This window comes from Pantherophis guttatus, chromosome 17 (genome assembly GCF_059756535.1).
Source record: "Pantherophis guttatus breed Tessera chromosome 17, ASM5975653v1, whole genome shotgun sequence".
Classification (NCBI taxonomy): domain Eukaryota; kingdom Metazoa; phylum Chordata; class Lepidosauria; order Squamata; family Colubridae; genus Pantherophis; species Pantherophis guttatus.
Genome location: NC_142079.1, coordinates 3,247,501 through 3,266,294, shown reverse-complemented (window position 1 = coordinate 3,266,294; position 18,794 = coordinate 3,247,501). Strand labels below are relative to the sequence as shown.

Genomic DNA, 18,794 nt, shown 5'->3' with positions numbered 1-18,794 from the left:
TCTGATCCGCAGCACCGCGTACCTCCGTACTAACACACCTATTTACACACACACAGAGACACAAAAAAAGGGGGCCAGCGCCAAAAGCAGAGGATGTGTCAGTCTTTACTGTCTGGATTCAGGGACTTGCAGGTCGGTTTAATCAGCTACATTCACGGGGTTGGATAGCAGGCACTCTACGGGGGGAGAGCGAGGCAAGGCTCCCTATTACTTTATATAAATATGCATAGATTTATTCAACAGACCTCCATCCACTGATCCGGGGGTGGGGGTGGGGTTGTCACGAAGGCCGAGAGGGCCCCTGCCGAAGAGAAATTCACGTGCAAAGACTTCAGCATTCTTCCCTCCCTCCCTCGTCCACACTTTCCCGCTCGCACGACCGACGTTTTGCCACATGCAACGATTGTGCCTTGAAGAATTGGGGGGTTCCCCCTTTCGGTCCAGTTCCCACAAACGTCTACGCAACTTCTCCCTTTTAAGAGACGCTTCACCGTGGGCCACTCAGTGTCTGTTGTGTGTGAATCCACAACTCCAATTCGGACCCACAAAACTGGAGTCCAATCACTCTCTCCAGCCACTCCTTCGGCATTCCCCTCTCCCGCCCCCACCCCCACCCCCACAACCAAGCCCACCCCATAAGGCACTCTTCCAATTCTGTGCAGCCTCGCGCGCAAGAAAGGGGTGTGTGTAGAAGACGAGAGGCGCGACTGTACCCGTTACACGACGCCCTGACGCAACATTTCCTTTCCCAAATCCTGACGTAGTTGAATGCTCCTTCCATGCCACGTCTCTGGCTGAAGGACTGGGGCCAATACTGGGGGGTGGGGAGGGAAGAAGTAAAAAAATAAAAAAATCAAGATGGCAACTGCAATCAAAGTCGCCGTCCTTTTTGCTTTTGAAAACCCTGTTCCCGAAAACAGTGGCCTGTCACCTTGCTAGCATAGTATGGCACTGAAAATCGTGACCTACAATGGAATCTCGCACTTACGACTGCCCCGTGATCAGTGGTGAAATCCTCCGCAGATTGCTACCGATTTTCTGCCCACACATGTGCAGTGCGTGCCAGATGCACCCTGCGCACATGCGCAGAGTGCACCAAATGTGCACTTTGCATAGAAAAAGGAGCTGTTTGAAGGTAAGTAAAACAGTGAGGGGGGGAACAGCTGTGCCGCGTGATTTATATTCGCTAGACAGCAGGATTTCCTGCTGACTAGCGAATATAAATCGTGCGACACAGCTGATCGTCGGAAATACCGAAGTCGGACGAATTGGTTGCATTTTTTTACTAATGGTTTGCCCGAACTGGTAGCTTTTATTACTACCGGTTTGCCCGAACCGGTATAAACCGGTAGGATTTCACCACTGCCCGTGATCAAACTTCAGGTGCTTGGCACCTGAAGTATGTTTACGGTGGTTGCAGCATCCGGGGGAGGTGATGTCATGTGATTGTTTGAGACTGTCGGGGAGATTCTGAGGAAGTTAATAGGGACAAGTGGATTTGTTTAACGACCGCGGGGAAACAGGTAATAAAATTGGATATGACTCACTTACCAACCATATCACTTAGTGACAGAGGTTGTGGTTTCTATAGTCGTAAATCAAGGACTGCTTGTGCTGAACTCAGATGGCTACGGAAATATCAAGATGGCAGAAGCTGGACAGTGATTGACCAAGGGAGTGAATATTAACCCTGATGCTCCCTTTAGTATCCAGTGTTAAAGGACGTCCCCATACAAGCCTTTCACACATACGCAGCCCCAACAACGCACACACGCACACACCCTGAGCTCCAACCTCCTGATACTGCAATTTAAGCTCTGCCGTCTTCCAGCCTCACGCTCCAAAAATAAAATACAGAAGGACGGATCCCCTTTTGCAATCCAAGGCTTTCTCCTATGTCCCGTCTCCCCGTTCCCGTCTCCTCCCACCACCCAAAAATAAAACTCTCTTCTGCACAGCAGCATATGACAAAGTCACATTGGGAAGAGGTCCAAAGAAGCAGCTGGAAAGACAGGGCCGGACCACAGAAGCGGATACAGGGGGGAGGAGACGTAGGTGGGTGCTATCCACCGGTGCCTAGGCCCAAGCTCCTTCATCAGCCACACCAGATTCCACCGAACCCCCAGGACAATCCCCGAAGGAGGAGGAGAAGATGTTGTGGAAGGCCGCCCAGCCCCGGCGCTCGGATAGACCTCTGGTTGGGCTGTCCTTGGAAGAGGCGCTTCCTGTCGGAGCCTTCTGGGTTCCAGAAGCCTTGTAGTTGAAGGGAGTGGGGATTTTTGACGGAGTCTTGTCCGGTTGGGAGTCGGCGCGAGGTTTAATTTGCGGACGCAGCTTCAGTTTGTAGATGGAAGGCACGCGGTCGGGCTTCCTCAAGGACGACTGGGGACGGAGCACGACTTCTTCCAGGACAGGAGCCGAGGGGGATGTGCCGAGGGTCTCCAGGCCATCCTGGAGGGAGGATTCCTGCTCTGTGTGGGAAGGGACCAGCTCCCCAGTGGCCCAGGGGCTATCCACCAGAGTCTCGGCTAGCTCTAGACCTTCCTGGACTTCCTGGACATCGTTGAGGCCCAGGTAGCAGTTGCTTTCATCCGACGAGCTCGAAAGCATGGGTTTCCTCCAGCGGCTCCTTCGCTCACGGGAACCGGTTGAGTCCCAGAGCTCGGAAGCCTCCGTCGAGCCATTGTGAAAATCCACCAGCTCGGAACCTCCAGTCATCTGGTGGGCTGCCTTCCGCTTGGACTCCTCGGGTTGGAGACCATATTTGCTGAAGACGTTGAGGGAGGAAGAGGATGAGCTGGAGGAGCAGTAGGCGGAGTCAGCAGTCCCTTGGTCTGGATTCATGGGCAAGAGCCGGGCGCCATTGCAGGCCTGGCTGCCCGGATCCAGCTCTTCGTCCATTTCCAAACCCATCATTTGAGAGTTGGCCAGGAATTCTTCCTCCAGACGCCGGTAGAGCTGCTGCTCCTGGCTCGGATCGAGGCGTAGCGGGGTGCGGAAAACCTGTGCCGTCACCTCCAACTCTTCTCCTAAAGTATCATCGGACTGCCTGGAAGGCCCGCTCTCCCCCAAATGGGGCTGCCTCACGGTCCCACGTTGTCCGGACAAGCAGGGCTGGCGCTGACGTCCTGGGCCCGGCGGAGGCATTCGGATGGCAGGATTGGCCATTTTTGTGGCGGGCAGGGAACCCCTGCGCTTGGTGGGGGCAGGGCTTCGGGAACCCACCGGGGTCAGGTGACCCCTTGCCGGGCTCTTGGTCCTGGGGGTGCTTCTTCCAGAGCCCCCGGCGTTCTCCTTGGGCTCGTCAGCTCGTGTCCAGGAATGCTGTCCATCCTTTGCTCGGCTGATAAGCAGCACGGGCTCTCCTCCAGGCCTTCCCTGGCTGCGGGCCCGGGGACGAGGGCTCTGCGGTCCAGGCTTGGTGGGCCGACTTGTCACGCGAGGGCGGCCCCGCTCTTCTGGCTCAACCTTCCTAGGCACCGCCACGGTTTTCGGCAAGCTGAGACGGTCTCGCGACTGACTCCGGCTGGTTGGCGGCCGTTTGGGACTGGCGTGGAGCTGGGAGGCTGGGCCCTCGGAGATGCGCCTCCCAGCTTCCTTCCTGAGTGCCAGGCTGGCATCTTCGTTCCGCTTCCTTCCCAAGCTGGCACTGTGCCTAGAGGAGGAGGAGGAGGAATCGCTGTCTCCGGAAAGACGCCGAGCTCTGGGGTTCCTGCAAGAAAGAAACGGCAGCCTTTCAAACACTTTACCCTTTTGCTCTCTGGATTTAAGTTTCTTTTTTTCTGATTCCTACATTTATTTCTATTTTACAGCAGCAAACAAAAAATAAAAAAATCAGGAGGAATCTGGAAGCTCCTTTCCAGACAAACCAGGGAGAACTTTCTGATTTTTTCATAACATTGGGCTCCTAGTCTCTTTCAACCTCCTGTTATGTTTTTCTGTCTACTCCGCCCTTTCCACTTAAAGTCCATTACGGAGCAATTAGTGGAATAGATAACCAGGAGAGCCTTCTCAGCTTTCCTTACTCATAGCTCTGGCTCAGAAAGCAGTCTGGAAAAAAATCTGTCATCACGTCGGGCGGCCTCCCTGCCTTATCCTGCTTCTGTGCTTCGAGTGAGTCATCCTTGGCTGCTCTTCTGTTTTCCCAACACCTGCCTCGGGGGTGGCTTCAACTTCTCTTCTGCTCTCTGTCTAGGCCAGGGGTCTCCAAACTTGGAAACTTTTAAGGCTTGTGTGTCTATGGAGATTCTCGGTCTTGGCGTACAGTTTCCTTGTATTTTTATGCAACAACTACAGTAACGTTCAGCCAGTAGATGGCAGTTGGGATCCATGGTATATATCAGTGATGGCTAACCTTTTTGCTGTCGCGTGCCAAAAGCGGGAGAGCGCGGGGGGTGCGTCCGCACGTGCCCACACCCATAATTCAATGTGCCCCGTGCATGCGCACACAACCCCCCCGTGCTTCCCCGCTTTTGGCACACGATGGCACGGTGGGCCCGATAGGCCTGTTTTTTGCCCTCCCCAGGCTCCAGAGGCTTACTAGGAGCCTGGGGAGGGTGAAAACGGCCTTCCCCATCCCCCTCCAGGCCCTCCAGAGGCTGGAAATGGCCCATTTCCCGACTTCCGGAAGGCCTGAAAATCAGCTGGCCAGCGCGTGCATACGTACTGGAGCTGAGCTAGGGCAACGCTCGCGTGCCCACAGATATGGCTCGGCATGCCACCTGTGACACACGTGCCATAGGTTCGCCATCACGGGTATATATTTAATGTCCTTTTGTTGAAAGAAAAGTTTCCTGTTTCCTGTTACAGTTAAAACAGTTAAGCAGTAAAGCACATGGTGACTGTACACTGTTTGATCTGTAGTGCTATATATAAACATAATTTCTAACAGTCATCCAGGTCATAGTTGTCTCAAAAGTGTTTTTTCAAAAGCCAGCTGGACTGTTTTTCCACCATTAAAAACCATCTTTCCAATCAACCACCATGTTTCTACAGCATCTTTCTGAACCCAGAAGGACATTTCTCCCAACAAACTTATGACGAGAACTTTATCCTGGCCTTCAAGATGCAACAACCCCTTTCGTCACTTCTTACCTGACTGAAAGATGGGAATCTCCCGTCTCCTGGTGGCTTTGGGATGGGCACCCCCTCAGAGGGCTGGCACCCCTCTGTCCTGACCCGCTACATTTTCCACTTGGTGGAGCTAGCGATCCCTGCCTCGGTGGGGTAGCCGTCCCAGACCTCTTGGTGGGAGGGCCGGGACGGTTTCCTTTGGGGTGAGTCGGTTCCCCTGCTCCAGCCAAGAGCCGTTTCTCCCCCAAGTGGTGGGTCTCGGAGACTTTATGATGTAGACCCGTAGTTTCAGCCCGACGCTGAGCGGTGGGGCTGTTTGCCTGGGGACTGGCCAGACCGCTCGTCTTCTGAGGAGAGAAGCCGAGCCCGCGACTCTGGGTCAGACGGTGAGCTGCAAAAAAAACCCGAGAAAGAATATCCAAATAAATCATCCGGCACGGGTTCGAGAGATGGCAGGTGGCTTGAAAAATAACAGAAGAACATTGGATGTATAAAATCAACAGGTGGGAATAGATGTGCTCATATCTATCTATCTATCTATCTATCTATCTATCTATCTATCTATCTATCTATCTATCATCTATCTATCTATCCTCTATATCTATCTATCTATCTATCCTCTATATCTATCTATCTATCTATCATCTATCTATCATCTATCTATCTATCTATCCTCTATATCTATCTATCATCTATCTATCTATCTATCCTCTATATCTATCTATCTATCATCTATCTATCATCTATCTATCATCTATCTATCTATCTCTATATCTATCTATCTATCATCTATCTATCTATCCTCTATATCTATCTATCTATCCTCTATATCTATATCTATCATCTATCTATTTATCTATCTATCTATCTATCCTCTATATCTATCTATCTATCTATCTATCTATCTATCTATCTATCTATCTATCTATCTATCATCTATCTATCCTCTATATCTATCTATCTATCTATCCTCTATATCTATCTATCTATCTATCTATCTATCTATCTATCTATCTATCTATCTTGTCCGATGATGGATATGGCATAATAATAATAATAATAATAATAATAATAATAATAATAATAATAATAATAATAATATATAAACAAATGGCTGATGGCTACAAACCACCAGGGGGCGCCATTGCAATGCTGCAACTCAACCAGCCATCCTGCTTGAGTCTCCAAGTTGGAAGCCACCTTTTAATTATGTCATTTTTTTTGGATGAATATTGTTTCCTGTTGCCTTCTTCTCACAGAAAGCTTCCAAGTTAACTCCTTGGGGATACACGAGAGCGCATGAACTGGGCTCTTTTATAACACTGTAAACTAAAATCGCAGCACGGAATTTTTACACGTGCTTTACACCTGGAAGGAAAGTTTTTCATAACAACAGTATGGACCCTGATTCTCCATGCATGACACTTGCATTCCTTTCCTGGTGCCAAGCCCCCCCCCCCCCGCCCTTTCTCTCCCCCCCTCCCCGGTACTTACAGATGGAGGTACACCGGCACGGATCGTGCTTATCCAGGTAGTGCTCCAACGTGTCCCAGCCGCCTCCTACTCGCACCATCACGTGACTGCGGAGAACCTAGGAAGAAATCAAATGAAAATAACATCTTCCAATGACGCCATTTTGGACGTTGCTTTGAGGACCAGCGCTGGACCAAATGACAGTCCGGTTTTACCCAATCTTGTGTCCAGCTCCCCCCCGGAGATACGGAGGATCCAAGACTTACGCATCTTCCGCCGCGCCCTAAAAACGTTTTTATTCCAACAAGCTGGTCTGGCCTAACTCTCCCTTTTAAATTGGGTTTTAAATGTTTTACATAAATTGGATGTCTTAAATTGTTTTTTGAGCCCAAATTATTTAATCTATTTTTAATAGTTTTTAACTTTTGTATGTTATTTGTATTTTTATCTTGGCTGTTCACCGCCCTGAATCCTCCGGGAGTAGGGCGGTATACAAATATGATAAATCAATAATAATAAATAAATGTACCGGAGCAGGAAAAAAAAACAACGCAGGTTTATAACAAGGAGTTGTGTGTTCTCATTTCCGCTGATATCATAAAACTTGAGTTGAATTTTGTTGGGTCCTGCCCAGGGGTAGTATTCACTTACCTTCGCTACCGGTTCGCAAATGCGAGTCTGCCTTCCACGCATGCACAGAGCATCAAAAACGGGACGTGATGATGTCCGGGCAGGTGGGCGGAGCCTCCCACAGCCGCCGCTACAGATTCGCCCGAACTGGATAGAACTGGCTGAATACCAGCACTGGTCCTGTCCTTACTCAAGGCGACGGTACTTTTCCAGGACCGACCTGGAAACAGCGAAGGTCCGGTCTGCACAGCCCTCCCGAGCTCCGTTTCCTCTGGCAGAGGGTTGCAGGAGGACGTCACAGCCGAAAACGAAGCGTTTTCGCTGATAGACTTCCTGAAAACTACGACTTACTATCTTTTTTTTCACATGGACGAATGTTTCAGCATCCCCACAATCACGTGATCCAACCGACTCACATTTATGACAGTTGCAGTGTCCCGGCCGGGGTCACGTGATCCCCTTTTGTGACAAAGATGACGGGGAAGCCGGATTCACTTAACAACCTTATCACTTAACGACCGCGGCAAGGAAAGTCGTAAAACGGGGCAAAGCTCACTGATTCAACTGCCTGGCTTTAACGATAGAAACGTTTGGATCAATCATTGGCCGTAAATTGAGGACTACCTGTATATTCTGAGGACTATTCGTGGAACATTTGCCCCCCCCAACCCCCAATGGCTGCTTGTCGACTTTGGAACTCCTTGCCAAGGGAAATAATAAGGTTTGGTTGCAAAACCTAAAGGATAAAGATTGCAATTTTGGTGCTCTTCTTTAAATAGCCTTGGTAGTACAGTGGTCTAAGGCACCCTGTTATTAAGCTGGTTATTAAGACCAGCTGCCTGCAATTACTGCAGGTTCGAATCTTGCCAAGGCTCAAGGTTGACTCAGCCTTCCATCCTTTCTAAGGTAGGTAAAATGAGGACCCAGATTGTGGGGGCAATAAGCTGACTTTGTATAAAATATACAAAAGTATGAAGGCCATTGCTTAACGCATTGTAAGCCGCCCTGAGTCTCCGGAGAAGGGCGGCATATAAATCAAATTAAAAAAAAAATAGATAATCACCGTCCCAAATCTCTCCATTTTAGAGCTTTGTCCTCGCTCGCCTGGCACACGCTATCAAACAGCAGCAGCTGGTGGTGTAAACCTATCTTAAAAAAAGCCAGCTCTATCATTAAGCAACGTACAACAGGACAACAATCCCCCTTGGGATAACATGAAAGGACAGGAGATTATTTTACGTGATGACTTTTATTTTTATTTTTATCCTAGCTCTTTTCGCGCTCGGACTTCAGGGATGAGTTTGCAGCCTTCCTTAAAACTGCAAAAAATCAAACAAACCCAAACATCCTCCGCCATCGTAATGAATGAGAATTTGTCGTTCAAAACCTCTTCCATCCGCCATGCAAATTTCACTTTGATCTTAAGGGCTTAGGAAATTTAATCTGAAAGCCCGGGGAAGCGGAGAGAGAGGATAAAACTGGCCATTGAAGCGATTGCCAAGCCTTCTGGATCTCACAGGCCCTTGCTTTCCGAGTGGCGATTAAAAAAACGATGTCCCAGCAACATCCTGAACGCCAAGATTTAAGGCATGCACAACACCCCTCCTGCGCGAGCTGCACTGGCTCCCAGTGGTCTTCCGGGTGCGATTCAAGGTGTTGGTCACCACCTTTAAAGCGCTCCATGGCATAGGACCCGGGTACCTTCGAGACCGACTTCTGCCACCAATAGCCTCCCATCGGCCAGTTCGCTCCCACAGAGAGGGGCTCCTCAGGGTGCCATCGGCCAAGTTATGTCGGCTGGCGACACCCAGGGGGAGGGCCTTCTCTGTGGGAGCCCCAGCCCTGTGGAATGAATTGCCCCCGGAAGTGCGTAAGATCTCTGACCTCCGGGTATTTCGCTGTGCACTCAAGACCCTGTTGTTCCGCCAGGCCGGGCTATCAACATAGTAATTTTAAATTGGGTGTTTTAAATTTCTGGGGTTTTAAACTGAGCCGAATTATTTAATAATTTTAAATTATTTTAATTGATGTTTGTCTTGTGCTTTTAATAGGCTGTACACCGCCCTGAGTCCTTCGGGAGAAGGGCGGTATAGAAATAAAATTCTTCTTCTTCTTATTATTATTATTAACACGGAGAGGTTGTGAGGCTTTTTATCAAATCTAGAAATCCTGGCGGCAGTTTAGCAGCCCTGCAGAAACAGGCGCTTTTCGATGGGAAATGTGCATGCCAGGCGCTTCGTTTCAAAATGGAGTTGGGGTCGGTCGAAACAGGGCATCTCTCGCTGTGTTTCCCGCGCATGTTTCCTGGAAACATGAGCTGAGCACACGTCCTTCCATTCCTTCCAAAATTCCATAATGGCTCCATCAGGCGGGATGCTTATGGGTCCTGTGTTCGACCTGTGCTCCGTTGGGCGCCCGATCTCCCTAGGTAAAGCCAGAAAACGCTAGCAATGGGGCTTGTTGAGCATCTGAATGGGGGTAAACCAGTGGTGGGATTCAAATAATTTAACAACCGGTTCTCTGCCCTAATGAACCAGCTGGGTAGGCGTGGCTCGGTGGTCATGTGACTGAGTGGGCGTGGCCAACTCAACGTCACTCACGTCGACGGGCGCTTCGCCTTAGCTGTTACAATGTAATAAGGGTTAACCCTAGAGGCAGTTTCTTGTAAGCAGGGCGATAAAGATTAGGCTAGAAACACCACCAGAATGTTTCCTCCCTGCCTTCCTTACAGGATTAGCCCTGTAAAGTGGGAAAAAAAAAACAAAAGATTTTTTTCCAAAAACCGGTTCTCCGAACTGCTTAGAAAGTTAACAACCGGTTCTCCAGAATCGGTGCGAACCGGATGAATCCCACCACTGGGGTAAACCAACTTTAGAAGAGAACATTTGTAGCTCAGGGTTGAATTGCGGGGTAATTGGCGGTCTCTGAGCTTGGTGTTTTTCTTGCAGACATTTCATTACCCTACTAGATAACATCATCAGTAATAGAAAGGAGCGGGCTTTAAGAGAAGGAGGTAGGGAGGAGGACAACTGTGAGGTCCTTGGTGTTCTCTGAGTCTGCTGCTTTTCTTGCAGACGTCTCCTCACCCTCCTAAGTAACATCATCAGTGCTAAGGAAATACCTGCAAGAAAACCACCAAGCTCAGAAAAACACCAAGGAACACACCCCTCCCCACCCCATCATCCAACTTTCCTCCACCTGGCCCCAGCCAGATGGGCTGGACTACAACTCCTCTCGTCCACAGCCTGCACAGCTTAATCTTTCCAAGCCGGCCTTCCCCAGAACCCGCCTGCGTCTTAACGAATCTCAGTTCGAGATCTTTGCAAGGGGCCAAAATAAATAAATAAATAAATCTCTCTGCAAACGCACAGGCTTAGGTGGTGCAAAAATAGAGCTGTAGGAAGGTCCAGGGTGTGTCTGTGTGTGTGTGTGTGTGTGTGTGTGTGTGTGTGTGTGTAAAATCAAAACTGTGGCTGGAATTGTGCAATAGACATGGGGGAGGGGGAGGGGATGAAGCAACCCCCCCTTTTTGGGGGGGGCAGGGGGACTCCGCCAGGCTGCAAAGACCGAAGAAAGCAATGGATTTTTGCAACGAAAAAAAGGAGAGGGATTGCCACGGCTGACCTGAGAATCAGGCCACGAATAAGGCAGAGAGCTTTTAAAACCCATCCAAGGATCAGGCTCTTCAGCCCTGGCCTGATTTCTCCCCCCGTTGCTCTGGGTCAACCCCGGTTCCCTTCCCTAGTAGTTCCCCCCTCCCTCCCTTCAACTCCCCGGCTTAAATAAATCTGTGTCAGATGATCCGTGGCTCTGACGTGGCTGGTAATGCTTGCCCAGACTCTCCGGTGCTGCTCAGCTCCTTCGCCTTCTCCGGTTTTGCCAATTTTATTTATTTATTTATTTATTTATTTATTTATTTATTTATTTATTTATTTGTTTTATTAGATTTATATACCGCCCTATTCCCGAAGGACTCAGGGCAGTGAACAGGCACAGATACATAGATACAAAAGTTAAAGAAACATAATGAAAACCAGATTAAATAATTTAGCCCGAGACAATTAAAAAAATCCCAATAATTTAAAACAGATTAAAATTTCGATTTAAAAGAATTTTAAAACAGGGGAGAAAATTAGGCCAGGCCGGTTTGCTGGAATAGGAGAGTCTTAAGAGCACGGCGGAAATTTAAAAGTAATTAAAATTATTAAATAATTGGCTCAATTATAAAAAAACCCGCAAATTTAAAATCCCATATTTAAAGCCAATTAAAATCTTTACATTGGTGGTGGAACAACAAGGTTTTGATTACGTGGCCCTGGCTGCCTTTGGCCCATGCTGTATATTTCTGGAAGAAAACTCTTCTAATTCCGAAGGGGTGGGGGATTTTGGGGGGGGAAGGGGTAGGCAGCGTGGCATAAATGCAGAATGCAGCCCCCTCCCCTTCCTAAAACAGCTGGAAAGAGTCTCTATTTGCCTGAATTGCTGGGTGGCTCAAACAGCCACATAATGAAGGACGGCTTTTGCAAAAAGGGTTCATTAACCTTCTGCAGATGCTTTGCTAGAAACATCTGTTTCCTGCTGTTTGTCGGCCATGTGAAAATGAGCACAGCTGCCTCCTTTATTTCCCCGTATACCGTGATTTTTTTTATTTAAAAAAAAAAGCCTATATTTATATACATATTTATATATTTTTTTCTGTAAAATATAGCATTTTATTTTAAAAAATCCTATACTTATAAAAAGATTTATATATATTTTTTCCTATAAAAATATAGCATTTTATTTAAAAAAGCCTATATTTATAAATATATATATATATATATATATATATATTCCTATAATATATATATATATTCCTATAAAATATATATATTTTCCTATAAAAATATAGCATTTTATTTTAAAAAGCCTATATTTATAAATATATATATATATTCCTATAATATATATATATTCCTATAAAATATATATATTTTCCTATAAAAATATAGCATTTTATTTAAAAAAGCCTATATTTATAAATATATATATATATATATTCCTATAATATATATATATATTCCTATAAAATATATATATATTCCTATAAAAATATAGCATTTTATTTAAAAAATCCTATATTTATAAAAAATATTTATATATATATTTTCCTATAAAAATATAGCATTTTATTTAAAAAATCCTATATTTATAATAATATTTATATATATTTTTTCCCTATAAAAATATAGCATTTTATTTTAAAAATCCTATATTTATAAAAATATTTATATATATTTTCCTATAAAGATATAGCATTTTATTTAAAAAATCTTATATTTATAATAATATATTGTTTTTCCTATAAAAATATAGGATTTTATTTTTAAAAAATCCTATATTTATAAAAAAAATATAGGAGGAAGCATGGAAGAAAATCTCAGGTTATCCTGTCTTCCTCTATCTAGGTGCTTTTTTTTTTTTTTTTCAAGAGGCACTTGAAACTTTCTTGCTTTTTTCTTTGAAGACGTTTCGCTTCTCCTCCGGGAAGCTTCATCAGTTCTGACTGGATGGTGGGTAAAAGGGAAGGATTTATATTCCTTGCAGACAGCTGGTCATCTGCATTTCTTTTTCGGGAGGCGTTGAGGCCGCTTGGAGGTTGATCGCAGTCATCGATGTGAAAATGGCCTTAAGTCACTTTTTCCAGTGCCGTTGTAACGTCAAACGGACACTAAGTGGATTGTTGTACGTCGAGGACTATCTGTATTTTAAGAAGCGTCCACGCGTATTAAAAAAAACAAGACCGTCTTAATGTTGCCTTCCAATTCCCGGCATTGAATTAACTACGATCTGCCTCAATTTATGGATTCGTGCTTCCCATTCTTTATTATTATTTCTGTAATGAAATATTTATGTCAATTATGTCTGACGGCTGGGGAAAAAAAAAACTATTTGGAGATCTGCGGGAAGGAGATTTTGCGGAAGGAGATTTCAGGGCGAGGCAGAACGAAAAGAGACAAGGAAAGAACAGCCTCGGGCGCTGAAAAAACCCGAAACAAATAAACCGAACAATGATAGTTTGTTGTTGTCATTTTCAATTGCAAAAGATTCATCTCAGAACAGATCCGGAAGCATTTCAAGGACAGTTTGGACTTCGGTCAAATTATAATATGGTTTTTTGTTTTTTTTCAATGCACTACCAAGGAGAGGAATAGGCAGAAAATGGAAGATTTATTGATCTGGAACTGACCATCTCTTGTGATTTTCCAGGCTGCCTAAACAAGTTTTTTTCTGGCTGGGGAATTCTGGGAATTGAAGTCCACCCGTCTTAAAGTTGCTAAGGTCGAGAATCATTGGACTAGGATAATTTCTAAACAGAAATTAGAAGTTTGAAGGGGTGGTAACGGAAGGATTTATACTCCTTGCAGACAGCTGGTCATTTGCATCCTTTTAGGGAGTCGTTGAGGCCACCAGTGGACTGCTGGTTTGAAAGAGGGCTCAAAGAGGCCATCTATGCCCTCCCTCAAGAGAGGGGGAGGGATATGACATCATCAACATCGTCCTTTCAGCAATTCCAAAGCTCCCCACCCATTTGCACCACTCAGGTGATCCTGAGGACACAGAGAAACCTCCAAGTGGCCTCAACAGGATGCAAATGACCAACTGTCTGCAAGGAGTATCAATCCTTCCATTCCTCACCATCCAGTCAGAGCTGAAGAAGCTTCTTGGATGAGAAGTGAAACGTCTTCAAAGAAAAAACTCCAGTTGCCTCTTGGGAAAAAAAAAAAAGCACTTTTCTGATTCCATCTCCTAGGTAAAAGGGGGCTGGCTTTGCTTTGGAGAAGCCAGCCTGGCTAGCTGAGGAGGATGGGCGTTGTAGTTGCAGGATGGCAGCAAGAGCGAGCGAGCAGGCCGTGAGAGGCACGCGGAGTTTCGCCCCACCTCTGAATCCAAGACAGAATTAAGAAAAATGAGGGTCAGAACGATGGGGAAAGGGGCAGAAAGAGAGAGAGAGAGAGTAGTCGCAGGCGATCTTACTCGGACGAAGATGAGCGCGTTGGAGTCTCCGACTTGGTATTTGCCCTCCGAGACTTTGACCATGGGAAACTGGGACGGGCAGGTACAATGGCCCAGGATTTCTCTTACCTGGAAAGGAAGAAAACAAACATGGTTGGAGAAACAGAGGCAAAACAAACCGGTTAAATTGGGCTGCAAATAGGTAGTATTCGACTTAACAACAGTTCGTTTAGCAGCCCATTCAAAGCAGAGTGGTATTCAGCCGGTTCGGAGCGGTTTGGGCAAACCGGTAGCGGCGACTGCGGGTGGGGCCGCCCACTCACCCCGGCGGGAAGACATTCTATTTAGCTACATTTTTGAGGCCGGGGACATGCGCAGAAGGCTGAGCGCATGGACGGAAGGCGCCTGAGCAAGGGGGCGAACCGGTGGTAAGCATTTCTGAAACCCACCGCTGGTTTCATTGGCGCTGGGAAAAAGCGACTTATGACTGTTTTTCACACTTACGACCGTTGCAGGATTCCCCCCACGGTCACGTGTTCCAATAGGTGGGCGGAGCCTCCTGCCAGTTTTACTACCGGTTCTATAGAACCGGACAGAACCAAGAGCAACCTACCACCGGTCACATGTTCTCCTTTTGCGACCTTTCCCGACGAGCCAAATCAATGTGGGAAGCCAGATTCACTTATAACAACCGTGTGGGACTTAGGAACTGCTGTGATTCCACTTAACAACGGTGGAGAGAAAGGTCGTAAAACGGGGAGGGGGGGAACTCACTGAACCAACGTCTCCCTCGGCAACCGAAACATTGGGATCAATTGTGGCCGTAAGTCGAGGACTGTTTGTACAAAATTCTCCACGGGTGTCAACTTTTTTAAAAAAATAAAATAAAATTAACAGAATAAAAACAATACCAATTTGGAAAAATCCAGAACGTGACAAGCAAGCAAAAATTGATAAAGACAAAAATAGATGGGCAGGACAAGAAACAATGGATGGAAACTAATCAAAGAGAGAAGCAACCTGTAAGTAAGGAGAAACTTCCTAACGGTGAGGACAATCAACCAGTGGAACAGCTGGCCACCAGAAGTTGTGGGGTGCTCCATCACTGGAGTCTTTTAAGAAGAGACTGGACAGCCACATGTTTGAAATAGTATAGGTCAGGGGTCTGCAACCTTAAACACTCAAAGAGCCATTCGGACCCGTTTCCCACAGAAAAGAAAACACCGGGAGCCACAAAAACCCTTCCCGTGCCTGACTATTTCTTGAGCGGCCACAAAAACTAGCATAGGTAGTCGAATTAAACATTCTGTTTTCTTCTGAAACTTTTCTTTTCTTGGATTGTATCGATGGTTACCGAAAAGCTCAATAAATCGCGTGCCGGCGGGTGTCGCACATTGGCGGTTGTGACGCATATTTTGAGTGACGGAGCCGCAGCAGAGAGGCGAAAGAGCCACAAAGCGGCTCCAGAGCCGCAGGTTGCTGACTCCTGGTCTAAGGTCTCCTGCTTTTTATTTTTATTTTATTTTATTTTGAATTTGTATACCGCCCTTCTCCCTGAGGACTCAGGGCGGTGAACAGACAAATAAAAACATCAAATACAAATATTAAAATACAGTTAAAAGATGTATATAAATTTGGCTTGAGCAGGGAGCTGGATTAGATGACCTCCAAGGTCCCTTCCAGCTCATTCATTCTAATTCTAAAAGATGTAAAGAACGAGAAAGAAAGAAAGAAAAAAACCCAGTGGTATTGAAACGGCTTTTAATCCTTTTCTTTTTTTACAGCACTTATACATGCATTTATGTGTATATTATCTTCTCTCTCTAAGCTGATATCATCACTTCCTTCTTCCCATTGTCAGCTCTTCTAATCTCCAAACCCATAAATCACAAGTTCTTTTTTATTATTATTATGATTATTATTATTTATTGGTTAATCTTTAGTGAGATTCACAGCCTTTGAGGCTGGTTAATAGCTCAGCAGCTCGAGTCTTAACCAAGGACCTAGGAACTGTTAAGGTATCGTCGGAGGATGTAAGCTGTTCCGAGTAAGGTGGTTTTTTGTAGAGTCAAAATGTTCAAGTCCGGCAAATTTAGAATTTCTAAATAGCGGGGTAGCCCTTTGGGTATTGCTTACAATCGGGACAACACACGATTTCTTTTTCCACAGTCGCTCAACTTCAATTTGCAAGTCCCGGTACTTTGTGATTTTTTCTTGCTGCTTATCTTCAATCCGTGCATCACCAGGTATTGCAATGTCAATGAACCATACTTTTTTCTTTTCAACTATTGTTATGTCAGGTGTGTTGTGGACCAAGTGCCTGTCAGTCTGAATCCTAAAGTCCCACAAGATCTTGAGTTTCTCATTCTCTAAAACTTTCTCAACCTGATGTTCCCAGTGGTTTTTGCTGTACTCAAATCCAAACTTCTGGCACAATTTCCAGTGAATGATCTTAGCAACGCGGTCATGGCGTTGTAGGTAGTCAGTTTGAAATTTTGCTGCACCCACTGATCAGGTGGTCGACTGTCTCATCTTTCTCATTGCAGAGGCGGCATTTGCTGTTGGTGGTAACATGTTGAATTTTTGCCTTCATACAGTTTGTGGCTAGGGCTTGTTCTTGAGCTGCCAAAATAAAGCTTTCAGTTTCTTTTTTCAGTACTCCTGATCTTAACCAGTTCCAAGTTAGTTTCTGGTCAGTTTTGCCTTCAATACTTTTCAAGTATTGGATTATTATTATTATTATTATTATTATTATTATTATTATTATTATTATTATTATTATTTTCCAGGGTGTCACCTTCAGCCTCTGCATTCATCCATAATAATAATAACAACAGCAAGAATGAAAACACCTTGTGAAAAATTTGCTCGCTCAAGTATTTATTGCTTAATTAACGTTGCTTGTTGAAAAATTTCTTTCCAAAAGGGCCCAGAGCTATGGGTCTATGGTTATCAGCCACTTCCAGTGTTTACGTAAGATTATTCTCGCCTCTTTGCCAATTCCAGGATTCAATTATTGGGTTTTATTAGTCGGCCTCCCTTAAAACTACTACCTGGAGACTCGGGGAAAGTGAGGTCATTGTTTTTGAAAGCAGGCACAAAGGAGAAAAGCAAGTTCCCGGTGGGAAAAGGAACAATTTTCCTTTTTTTTTTTTTTCTTTTTCCCTTCCCCTCCCCTTGGATGGAACAAAATTGATCAGCGGAATTTTCCAAGTTTGGGAGAGGTTTTTTTTTTTTTACGAGCAGAGGAAACAGAAAACAAAGGAAAAGTTTTTGGGGTTTTTTTTCCCCCCCTGTTGATTTGAAAGAGGGAAAGGAAAGAAAGCAACTTAATTTTTCCACATTTGGTGCATTCATAGATGCCCAACACAAGGGGGAAAAAAAAAACTGTCTGGGCTGATCCAAGAAATATTGAGTTAGGGCGGAGGGAGGGAGACGGCAAAGTCCACGCGTGTTGTCCTAAATCCGTGTCCACTTTAAGACAGGTGGACTTCAACTCCCAGAAATCCCTACCTAGCGTGGAATTCTGGGAGATGAAGTCCGCCCCAGATGGCTGGGGAATTCTGGGAGACCAGTAAAGGAAAATATTTGGAGCTCAGGGTTGAAATGAAGGGGGTCCTTGGGGCTCTCTGAGGTTGGTGCTTTTCTTTTGATTGTTTTCTTGCGGTCGTTTCATGACAAAACTAGGTAACTTCATCAGTGCTAGAAGGGAATGGGGTTGGCGGGGAGGAGGAGGGAGAGGAGGAGGAGGAAGAGGAGGAGGAGGGAAAGGAGGAGGAGGAGGAGGACAGTGGGATTCTTGGTGCTCTCTGAGCTTGATTGTTTTCTTGTGGTTGTTTCATGACCAAATTAAGTAACATTATCAGTGCTAGAAGGGAATGGGGTTGGCGGGGACGAGGAGGGAGAGGAGGAGGAGGAGGAAGAGGAGGAGGAAGAGTTTAGTTTTAGTTTTTAGTTTTATTTGATTTGTATACCGCCCTACTCCCGAAGGACTCAGGGCGGTGAACAGCCAAGCAATAAAATACATAAATACAAAAATTTAAAAAACCAGTTAAAATCAAATTAAATCATTTTGGCCCAGACAAATTAAAACAAGACAAATTAAGAGGAAGAGGAGGAGGAAGAGGAGGAAGAGGAAGAGGAGGAGGAAGAGGTGGAAGAGGAAGAGGAGGAGGAAGAGGAAGAGGAGGAGGAGGAAGAAGAAGAGGAGGAAGAGGAGGAGGAAGAGGTGGAAGAGGAGGAGGAAGAGGAGGAGGAGGAGGAGGAGGGGAAGAAGGATGGGGAGGAGGAGGAGGATTGTGGAGTCCTTGGTGTTCTCTGAGCTTGCTGGTTTCCTTGCAGACGTACCATGATCCAAACTAAGTCACACCATCAGTGCTAGCCCTGATGATGTTACCTAGATTGGGTCATGAAACGTCAGCAAAAAACCCACCAAGCTCAGAGAGCCCCAGCGGCCTCTCAAGAGGAGATACCAACTTCTGCTTCTTGCTCTTCGGCCACGTTCAGCCCCTGTCAACTTGAGTCCAGCATCCCCAACGGGGGGAAAACCCATTTGCCTCTGCAGAATCCCTGAGAAAAGGGCACACCTGGCCTCGTGTGGCTTGAATTGGTGACCCGACGAT

At 45.9% G+C, this 18,794-nt stretch overlaps 1 protein-coding gene across 1 annotated transcript in view; it reads right to left on the bottom strand.

Moving 5' to 3' along the window:
- Positions 1–87: 87 nt before the first annotated feature.
- GAS2L1 (growth arrest specific 2 like 1) overlaps positions 88–18,794 on the bottom strand; it is a 32,777-nt gene continuing 14,070 nt past the window's right edge. The window contains exons 3-6 of the mRNA XM_060685168.2: positions 14,194–14,301; positions 6,568–6,664; positions 5,095–5,464; positions 88–3,712 (exon numbers count right to left, since the gene is read on the bottom strand). Of these exons, the coding sequence (XP_060541151.2) occupies positions 2,077–3,712; positions 5,095–5,464; positions 6,568–6,664; positions 14,194–14,301 (2,211 nt within the window). The 3' untranslated portion in view covers positions 88–2,076. The remainder of the gene's footprint in view (positions 3,713–5,094; positions 5,465–6,567; positions 6,665–14,193; positions 14,302–18,794) is intronic.